A 10999-nucleotide genomic window follows, 5' to 3' on the forward strand; every position below is an offset into this window, starting at 1 on the left:
AAATAAATCAGTCGATGATATAGCATCTCTGTAGATTTGGTCCCTGTCAATGTTCACGTAATGGCTACAGCCTTGGTGTTGTCAGATGCAGTCCAAAAAACACCCCAAAATGCAGGAGAGAAGCTGCTAGAACATGGGTCCCACTGCCCACAATCAAGCAAGCTTAACAGTAAACAAGCTTAAGAGGAAAAGGGTGAATGGACAACATTTTAGCCATAGCGATTACAAGCCGTGATTCCTCCAGGAACCTTAGGAGAAATGTAAACAAACCTGTAGCACCTCAGACTTGTTGTGGGCAAATCTGGACACCCCCCCCGGCATACTAATAATAGAACCAATTTTCTTTTGGTTGCTTTCATCTGCCACAGTTGATCATTTTGGCCATAGCGATTACAAGCCGTGATTCCTCCAGGAACCTTAGGGTCTTAAGACAAGCAAGCAGGGTGTCAGGGTTTATTTTGGGTTGGTGTATTCTCATCCTTTATTACACCATTTGAACAATACTGTTGATAAAGCCCTTCATCTTCGTGTAACCCGTTCTCACACTCTTATGGGAGCACGGAGAGAATTTCAAGGTTCTTTTAGCATAGCGACGTCGCTCTTCCCGCCGGCCTCGCATTAGTTCAGCTCCGTCGCTGCTCGCCTCCCCCGTGACATCACTGCCCCGTTCTTCTGCCAGCCGGGGACGAACATATGACATCAGAGCCGCCCCTGAGACAGGGACTCGTGTCCCGCCTGGAAGGAACGCACCTGAGACTGAAAAGAGAGTGTTTGTGAAATAAATCAGCATTTGGTTTTACATTCAGTCAAGAGAATGTCTTTATATTTACACTTTACACACATCCATGTAAAAAAAAATGCAACTGACCCCCTGAAATACGTTTATATTAATGTAAGCTTAGCCATTTATAAGCTTTATTTCCCAAATTTGTGTTTCATGCACAAGTAAACATTTGCTTGATGCAGCAAGAAAACCAAACCATGCCAACCTGGCAACCTTGCTGTGCTCCCAGAGCCCATTTTTCTGCATGTCATTGATGCCATCGGGTGGTGAGAGAACGAAAATTCAAGGCCCAGCTACCAAACTCGATTCTCCTTCATGATTCACACTGCTTTTTTTCAACATGCAACCATTGATTAGCCGTGGGTGCAGCTTTTACTGCAGCACCACTGTGTGTTTATGCCAGTTTATACCACTGTACCAGTGCAGTTCTGTAGGTGGTACGTCTTACTGAAACACTGCTCATTTACTGAACATGTGTTTTCATAATGGTCCTGTAATTACTGATGATTGATCACACACACACACACACACACACACACACACACACGTTCTGTGTTGTACATCGTGTTATGCAAGAAAGTGTTTTTTTTTTTGACGATGTATGATCCAAGGATGTGTGTTGCTGTCATGCCTCCCCTCCCACACATCATGGTTTCTAAAATTATCCCTCCCCTCTACAGCAGGAGAAGAACGTCCCCTGTGCTCCAGAAGCTGCTGGATCACTCCGGATTCTGGCAAGATGGAAATAGCTGTAATGGCACAACAGCAAAACGGCCATGTGGCAGCTATAAACGGCACTGCGTCTTTCCAAACACACACATTATTGTACATCACACACACACACACACACACAATAAACGATAACAGCACACTGCAGTACGATTCAAAAAGACTCTGTAGCAAAACCTGTAGCGTCTCAGACTCACTGTGGAAAAACTGGACCCCCTGGCATACTAATATACACCCATTGTTTCCATTTTGGCTGCTTCTATAGACCTAGGAGTCGCCACAGTGGATGTGGTCCACAGTTTTTACGCCAGATGCTCTTCCTGACACAACCCTTCTCTTTCTAACCCAGCTTGGGACCTGCACTGAGAGTGCACCGGCATATACAGTACATTAGCCAATCACATCCATACAGACGCCCAAACAAGCAGTAGCACAGCTGAGATTTGACTGAAGAAACTGCATTTATTTGTTTTTACACAATGATGAATTTAGCAGCAGATGAATAGAAACTCTGGCATTAAAGAAGACAAACAGAGTTATATTTGATTCCTCTTAAGGATGGAAATGTGTGTTGCTCTGCGATTTAGTATAGGAGCCTGCTTTGTTTGCATTTGTGGGATACTTATATACATCCATTGAGTTTGTGGCATACTTATATACATCCATTTTTTCTATTTTGGCTGCTTCTGTAGATCTAGGCGTCGCCACAGTGGATCTGGTCCACAGTTTTTACACTGGATGCTCTTCCTGACACAACCCTTCTCTTTCTAACTCGGCTTGGGACTTGCACTGAGAGCATTTGCATTATCCAATTACATCCATGCAGACGCCCGACTGACCAATAGCACAGCTGAGATTTGATCAAACAAACTGTGCATTTATTTGTTTGAATGTGATGAATATGATAAATTTAGCAGATGAATAGAAACAGATTTATATTTGATTCCTCTTAAGGATGTGTGTTTGGAATGTGTGCCAGTATTTTTTATTTATTTTTTATTTATTATTATTATTATTTTTATTTTTTTATTATTATTGTTTAATTTATTTTATGTTGTATTTTATTATGTAGATGAGTGTATATATTTTGTCATGCAATGTTTTTGTAAAGCACTTTGTGATTCTTATCTGTGAAAAGTGCTATATAAATAAATTTTACTTACTTACTTACTTATAGGAGTCTGCCATGTTTGCGTTTGTGATCAGTAAGTTCAAATAAAAGCCTTTTGTAAACAAGCCTTTTAATACATTTGCTTTGATTACATTTCATTAACATGCCCTCAGTTCCTCCCAAAAGAGGGGTGTGGGGGTTCACTATTGTTCCATGGTCAGTTAGAGTCTCAGGGTTCTGAAGGGGCCACAGCCCTGGAGATCTGGATGACGTAGCGGTGAGGAACCAACAGAACCGAAAAGCATGCTGGGAAGTGTAGTCCACACGCCCCACACGTCCACGTAGCGTCAGTAGAAAGCGCACTACGTTTCCCAGCGGAGTTTCGGGTTCTGTTAAAGGTATCGCGGTTTCTTCCCGGCTGGGTGAGCTGAGGTCCGGGTCCCCCTCCCCACGCACCGACCAACGGAGAGAGAAAAATCATGGATCCGATCGATAAACGCGAAACTTCGGCGTGGACGAGAAGTTCTGGTTGGTGCTGAGGATCGAAAGCGAGATCGGGACGCACCGGAAAGTTGATCATGTCGAGCAGATCACTAATAGTGGATCACCAGTAGCCGGGTGAACCATGTCCGGTACAGAGCAGTGTTATCCGGACTCGGAGCAGGGCTATACCGGGTCGGAGCAGGCTTATCCCGGGCTGGAGGTGCCCCCGGACGCCGGGGCGGACTGGCTGCGGGATGAGCTGGAGCGCGTGTCCCGGGAGCTGCGCGACACGAGCCGGGATAAGATCCGCGCGGCCGAGTACGGACTGGCGGTGCTGGAGGAGAAACAGCAGCTGCAGCAGCGCCATGAGGAGCTGGAGACGGAACACGAGTCACTGCGGCGTGAACTGGAGCAGCTCAGGGAGGTGAGGAGGGCCAGGGGAGGGTAATAAAGTGCTTATAACCTCAACAAACTGAGAGACATCCAGACATCCTACACATTACAACAATATACGTACATGTACGATACATCAATGTATATGTACAGGTATGTATATGTACAATGTTATTCATATACAATACAAAAGCATTACTAAACAACAGTAATAAACAGTACAGTATTATACATGTACATTATAGCAATATACACAAACAATACATCCATGTATATGCACAATACAGTATTATACATGTACAATGTTATTCATATACAACACAAAAGCATTACTATACAACAGTAATAAACAGTACAGTATTATACATATAAAATACAGCATTATACATGTACATTATAGCAATATACACAAACAATACATCCATGTATATGCACAATACAGTATTATACATGTACAATGTTATTCATATACAATACAAAAGCATTACTATACAACAGTAATAAACAGTACAGTATTATACATATACAATATAGCAATATACACATACAGTTCAGCGATGTATATGTACAATACAGTATTATACATGTACAATGTTATTCATATACAACACAAAAGCATTACTATACACAATACAACAGTAATAAACAGCACAGTATTATACATGTACAATACAGTTATATACACGTACAATACAGTATTATACAGTGTTATTCATATTCAGTACTAAAGCATTATTATACAGTTCAACAGTAATATATCAGTATTATACATATACAGTATAGTAATAAACATGTACATATTTAATATTATACATTTACAATATTACACATATAAAATACAGTAGCGTACATATACAATACATCATTATTCATACACAATACAACAATATACATATGCTATATAGCAATATATATATATACACAATACAGCACTATACATGTACAGTACAGTATTAAACATATACAGTATTATTTATATACAACAAAAGCATTACTATACAATAAACAATGTATAATACCATACTGTTTATTAATGTTGTATTTTATCATAATGCTTTTGTACAGTACCACAGATACAAGAATGGAACCCAGGACCTTAAGGAACCATGTTGTTGTGGCACCCACACTTAATGCATAGCTGCGTGACTGATACAGTACCGTGTTAGAACACTGGCTTAATAAAACTACACTTTTGTTTACAGTATTTTTACTTTGATGTTAAAGATCATAACGTCTGGAATGCCCACGGTGCCACGACTGTGGCGTTTAATAAAACTGCAGTTTTGTTCACTGCAGACAGAAACCTGAAAGTGAGCTCATCTGGGAGGTTCTGCTTCTAGTTCCCCATCGTGGTCTGCTGGCTTTTGTGTCATGAGGTGTGAAATCATGGACGTTAGCATCACACAGTAACCAGACGGGTGTAAAATCTGACGTGTTGGCGGCTCAGCTTCCTTAAAACGAGTGAAATGATGAATCACGGCAACAGAAATTGGATTAAATAGCTGATCTGATTGTATCACTAGATGTTTTTCCCATAATTTAATGACATTTAAATACTTTAGTTCTGTAAAAGCAATCAAACACACACATGCAGAAAATCAGTCATGATCTGTTTAGCTTCCATGTTTCTTCAGACTAAAAAAAGATGACACGACTTCCTTCCTGTCCGCTATCTGAGAAGATTCAGGATGTTTACATTCCACCTCAGCAGTGAGAGTAAATACCAAATAAAACAACAGCAGCACCGTGTCAGGGCTTAACTCATTATTACGGTGCTGTTTGGGGTACTTGTGCTTTTGATCATTATAAGCTGTTATGAGCTGTTATGAGCTGCAGGAACGGTTGTGTTTGGTTTTGTGGACCTTAAGTTGTGCGACGTTGTTGGAAAATCCCATGATGATCCAAACTGTTAGTTTTTTATAAACGAGCGCCTCTAACGTTCCGTTCGAAGGTTCTCGCGTCTCTAATCGTTCCACTCGTGTGCAGGCGTACGGTCACGCCCACTCGGCCCAGCGGAAGGTGGCGGAGGACGGCGAGAACCGCGAGGAGTCGCTCATCCAGGAGTCGGCGTCCAAGGAGGCCTATTACGAGCAGCGGGTGCAGGAGCTGCAGGTCGAGCTGAGACAGGCCAGGACCACGCTGAGCGGCACCCAGAGCGAGAACGAGCGCCTGAGCAACCTCGCCCTCGGGATGAGGGAGGTGAGTGGGGGCGGGTTCGGATCCGGGTTCGAATTCTCATACACAGTCTTGCGAATAACCTTCTCAGAGGAGCGGCTGTTGTTCTAGCTGAAATCGAACGAGCTTGTGGTCAGGCGTCCAAATACTCATGTGAACGGACTAGATAGTCATGTGACAGTCTAGACGCCCTAGGATAACCTCCTCTCTCTTTCCTCGGTCCCTGCGTCCAGAACAGCGAGCTGATGGACCTGCAGCGCGGCCGCCTGCGGGACGAGATCCGCGAGTACAAGGTCAGAGAGTCCCGTCTGCTGCAGGACTACAGCGAGCTGGAGGAGGAGAACATCACCCTGCAGAAGCAGGTCTCGCTGCTGAAGCAGAACCAGGTGAGCTCCTCGTTTACCTTCCCTCACCCGCGTCCGGAATCCGGCGGGTTCGTAACCGCGTCCGATCTGTGTTGAGCGCAGGTGGAGTTCGAGGGCCTGAAGCACGAGATCCGGAGGCTGGAGGAGGAGGCGCAGTACGCCAGCAGCCAGCTGGAGGACGCCGTCCGTCTGCGCGAGATCGCCGAGCGCCAGCTGACCGAGGCTCTGGAGACGGTCAAGAGCGAGCGCGAGCAGAAGGCGGCGCTGCGCAAGGAGCTGACGCAGCACGTGACCCTCGGGGACTCGCTCCTCAGGCTGGGCGATCCCGGCCAGCCCCGCGACGAGCTGGAGAACGGCCTGGCGAGGGCGGGCGAGGAGGACGAGGACGACGTTCTGTCTGTGCCCAAGAGGAGCCTGGTGGACGACCTGCTGAGCGAGCTGAACATCTGCGAGATCCAGAAGCTCAGACAGCAGCTGGTGCAGGTGGGTCCCGTTGCTGATATATTTCGTGGTTCCTCTCTGGTGGGCGTGTAGAGAGCTGACGCCCGTTTTTAAATGTATTCCCGTTTCTCTTAGGTGGAGAGGGAGAAGGTGGCTCTGCTTTCCTCCCTCCAGGAGTCTCAGAAGCAGTTGGCGCAGACCCGTGGGGCACTGGCACGCCTGAGCGAGGATCTCAGCACCGCACGGCGCGCCCAGGTCGCCAAAGACGGCGAGCAGAAAGAGAAGGACGGCGACGTCACGGGGGGCGTCGACTTCTACGAGCTGGACATCGACGGGCCGGAGATCCTGCGCTGCAAGTACGAGGCGGCAGCGGCTGAAGCTGGAGGACTGAGGGTGGAGCTTAAAGCGGTGAAGGCGGAGCTCGAGGAGGTGAGGGCGTGGCGAGGACGCTCATTTACGAACCTCGAACGAGCTGATATGCACTAATCTGGAACTCCTTCGTTTTTGTTTCACCAGACGAGGGTCGGGTATGAGGGGGCACGGGCGCAGCTGGAGAACCAGGTCCGCGACCTGTCGGCTCAGGTGAGCAAGCTGGAGGCCGACGCCCGAGCGGACCGGGCGCAGGTGGCGCGGCTGCAGAGGGAGCTGGACGAGGCGGGCGCGGCGGCTGGCGAGACACGGAGGACGCTGGGGGTGGCGCAGGACGAACTGACGCTGTTCAGCGATGAGCTGGCGAACCTGTACCATCACGTGTGCGTGTGCAACAACGAGACGCCCAGCCGCGTCACCCTCGACTTCTACCGCGAGGGCAAAGGCGGCGAAGACGACAAAAACATCAAAGAAAACCAGGAGGGGAAAGAGAGCGCGGGCGCGGGCGTCGGCTCGGATCCGGGTGCCGCGCGCGACTCCAGGAAGGAGCCGATGGACGTGAGCGTCCTGTCGTCCATCATCCGCGAGCAGATGCGGCACCTGCAGGGGGCCGTGGAGCGCGGCACGCAGCTGGCAAGACAAAGGCTGGCGCCTTTGGAGCTGGTGACCCCGCCCGATAGAGAGCAGATGGCCTACGTGGAGGAAATCCTCAAACTCAGGTCACTGCTGAGCACCAAACGGGAGCAGATCGCCACCCTGAGGGCCGTGCTCAAGGCCAACAAACAGGTGTGTGTGTGTGTGTGTGTGTGTGTGTGAGGTGTTATGTAAATAAACTGGACGACCGAGGCCCAGCGATGGATGACGGTCCTGTCTGGTGAAAGTGGACCCACTGAGACCCTGACCAGGATAAAACGTTTGTTTGGAAATGTTTTTTCTTCAGCCGCATAATTGATTTTACACACCTGTTAACGATGGGCGTGGCTAATCACCTAATTCAGGAATTAAAAGGCGAGTCTGCGTGCACTGTGTGGTCAAAAGTATTTGGACGCCCCTTCTATTTATGTAATAAATTAGCTAAATAAAGGACATAAAGGAAAGGCTTTTGGCTGTTCTGGCTGTCTTGACCGATGTCAGCGTCCAGCCCTACAAATGGAGTCACAAATTCCCACAGACATACTTCAAAATCCTGTGAGAAGCTTCACACAGAGGTCGCTCTAATTTAATACATTTTGTTTTTGAAACGGAACGTCAGGCGTCCAACCCAAAGCGACTTACAGTACCGTGACAGTATACAGTCCTACAGGTTAAGGGCCTTGCTCAAGGGCCCATCAGTGGCAACCTGGTAGTGGTGGGGCTTGAACCAGCGACCTTTCGAAGCTACAGTGACCTGTTTTTGTTCCACAGACGGCGGAGGTGGCTCTGGCGAACCTGAAGAGCAAGTACGAGAACGAGAAGACCATGGTGAGGGAGACCATGATGAAGCTGATGAACGAGCTGAAGGCTCTGAAGGAGGACGCCGCCACCTTCTCCTCCCTCAGGGCCATGTTCGCCACCAGGTACACACACACACACACACACACTGTTAGAGCGACTCTCTGCTTCTTCAGAGAAGTTTGGACGCCCCTATTCGAACATCCTGTTATTCGTTTTATAATCAGCTGGTGGTTTGGTAGGTAGCACTCTCACCTCAGTCAGGAAGGGTCTGGGTTCGATTCCCTTTCTGTGTGGAATTTGCATGTTCACCCTGTGTCAGGTGGGTTTCCTCCGGGAACTCTGGTTTCCTCCCACAGTCCAAAGACATTTAGTCAGGATAATTGGAGCTACTAGAAATGACCCTAAGTGAGTGTGTGAGTGTGTGTTTGTGTGTAAGTGAGTGTGTTTGTGTGTGTGTGAGTGTGTGTGTGTGTGTGAGTGTGTGTGAGTGTGAGTGTGTGTGAGTGTGAGTGTGTGTGTGTGTGAGTGTGTTTGTGTGTAAGCGAGTGTGTGAGTGTGTGTGTGAGTGAGTGTGTGTGAGTGTGAGTGTGTGTTTGTGTGTGTGTGTGAGTGTGAGTGTGTGTGTGAGTGTGTGTGTATTTGTGAGTGTGTGTGTGAGTGAGTGTGTATTTGTGAGTGTGTGTGTGTGAGTGAGTGTGTATTTGTGAGTGTGTGTGTGTGAGTGAGTGTGTGTGTGTGTGTGAGTGAGTGTGTTTGTGTGTAAGTGAGTGTGAGTGTGTGTGTGAGTGAGTGTGTTTGTGTGTAAGTGAGTGTGTGAGTGAGTGAGTGAGTGTGTGAGTGTGTGTGTGAGTGAGTGTGTTTGTGTGTAAGTGAGTGTGTTTGTGTGTAAGTGAGTGTGTGAGTGTGTGTGTGAGTGAGTGTGTTTGTGTGTAAGTGAGTGTGAGTGTGTGTGTGAGTGAGTGTGTTTGTGTGTAAGTGAGTGTGTGAGTGTGTGTGTGAGTGAGTGAGTGAGTGTGTGAGTGTGTGAGTGAGTGTGTGTGTATTTGTGAGTGTGTGTGTGAGTGAGTGAGTGAGTGTGTGTGTATTTGTGAGTGTGTGTGTGAGTGTGTGTGTGTGAGTGAGTGTGTGTGTGAGTGAGTGAGTGAGTGTGTGTGTATTTGTGAGTGTGTGAGTGTGTGTGTGAGTGTGTGTGAGTGTGTGAGTGTGTGTGTGAGTGAGTGTGTGTGTGTGTGTGTGTGTGTGAGTGAGTGTGTGAGTGTGTGTGTATTTGTGAGTGTGTGTGTGTGAGTGAGTGTGTCTGTGTGTAAGTGAGTGTGTGAGTGTGTGAGTGTGTGTGTGTGTGTGTGTGTGTGTGTGTTTGCCCTGTTATGGACTGGCAACCTGCCCTGGGTGTTTATTGCATTTCAGCCCATGAATCAGACCCACTGTGACCCTGACCAGGATAAAGCTCTTTAACTTTCCCACCGGAGCTTTGAGTTGAACGTGAAGAACGTGAAGGTTTAGCATTACACATTCCAAGCGTCTACCAAACCCTCGACCCGCCTCGCGCCCTCTCTCCCCCGCCCGCAGGTGCGACGAGTACGTGATCCAGCTGGACGAGATGCAGAGGCAGCTGGCGGCGGCCGACGACGAGAAGAAGACGCTGAACTCGCTGCTGCGCATGGCCATCCAGCAGAAACTGGCCCTGACGCAGCGCCTGGAGGACATCGAGCTGAACAGCGAGCAGGAGCGCGGGGGAGGCGCCGCCCCCGCCCGAAACAGGAGGTCCTTCTCCAAGGGCAAGGGTCCCTTTTTCACCGACCAGCACGTAAGTCGGGGGTCGGCCCGCCGAGCTCGTGGGTAGACGGCTCTTCATGGCTTTCATTACTGACCCTCCACTAACCATCTTCATCTCTGAGCGCCGCTGCTGCCTCTGCTAACGTGGCTTTGACATGGTGCTGAACGCCGTGCTGAGCAGGTATCTTCATCTCCGTCCTGTCACCGCCGCGCCGTATTTTATCATTCTGTGTGTTCGTGTCTGAGTTTTTAAGGGCGCATTCACATGAGAAGCGGTTAAACGTCATCCTGCCACTTCTTACGTGACTGGACCCCGGGTGTTTGTCTTTTCATTCTAACATCTAACATCTCGACCATCTGCATGTGTGTGTGGTCAGTTTTACTTAATTTACTTTACTTTATAATCACATTCATGATTGTTTAATATAATCAGGTGATCATGTGACCACGTTTGTTTTATGTATTTTACAGTAATCGTAGCCGCCGTGGAGGTAAAACGCTTCGGTTTCCGGCTGCACGTCGTCCACGGAGATCCTGCCTTAAATAGGAAGATACGATGAGAGTCGACGCCCATCGTGCGTCACTTTAATTTAATCAGCTGCACTTTCGCTTCTTTACCCGGTGCTTCGTTTTTTGTGTTTTGTTGCATAACGGGGGGCTTTTATTTATCATGTACCCACATACAGTGTATCACAAAAGTGAGTACACCCCTCACATTTCTGCAGATATTTAAGTATATCTTTTCATGGGACAACACTGACAAAATGACACTTTGACACAATGAAAAGTAGTCTGTGTGCAGCTTATATAACAGTGTAAATTTATTCTTCCCTCAAAATAACTCAATATACAGCCATTAATGTCTAAACCACCGGCAACAAAAGTGAGTACACCCCTAAGAGACTACACCCCTAAATGTCCAAATTGAGCACTGCTTGT

General features: G+C 47.7%; 1 protein-coding gene across 1 annotated transcript; it reads left to right on the forward strand.

Moving 5' to 3' along the window:
* Nucleotides 1–3056: 3056 nt before the first annotated feature.
* On the forward strand, nucleotides 3057–10708 carry LOC134301480 (protein bicaudal D homolog 2-like). The gene is made up of 9 exons (XM_062986175.1): nucleotides 3057–3531; nucleotides 5487–5699; nucleotides 5909–6061; nucleotides 6143–6523; nucleotides 6617–6910; nucleotides 6998–7636; nucleotides 8255–8406; nucleotides 9854–10091; nucleotides 10532–10708. Exons 1-9 carry the CDS (start codon nucleotides 3250–3252, stop codon nucleotides 10532–10534), a joined length of 2355 nt encoding a protein of 784 aa, XP_062842245.1. The 5' UTR covers nucleotides 3057–3249; the 3' UTR covers nucleotides 10535–10708.
* The last annotated feature ends 291 nt before the right edge of the window (nucleotides 10709–10999 follow it).

This window comes from Trichomycterus rosablanca, chromosome 24, assembly GCF_030014385.1.
Source record: "Trichomycterus rosablanca isolate fTriRos1 chromosome 24, fTriRos1.hap1, whole genome shotgun sequence".
NCBI lineage: Eukaryota > Metazoa > Chordata > Actinopteri > Siluriformes > Trichomycteridae > Trichomycterus > Trichomycterus rosablanca.

What these genes read in the sequence shown, in the direction of transcription:
- LOC134301480 (XM_062986175.1), top strand. Translation starts at nt 3,250, where the DNA reads ATGTCCGGTACAGAGCAGTGTTATCCGGACTCGGAGCAGGGCTATACC. An exon ending in CGCTGCTGAAGCAGAACCAG is followed by an intron (nt 6,062 to 6,142) that starts GTGAGCTCCTCG and finishes TGTTGAGCGCAG; the next exon opens with GTGGAGTTCGAGGGCCTGAA. An exon ending in TGAAGGCGGAGCTCGAGGAG is followed by an intron (nt 6,911 to 6,997) that starts GTGAGGGCGTGG and finishes TTGTTTCACCAG; the next exon opens with ACGAGGGTCGGGTATGAGGG.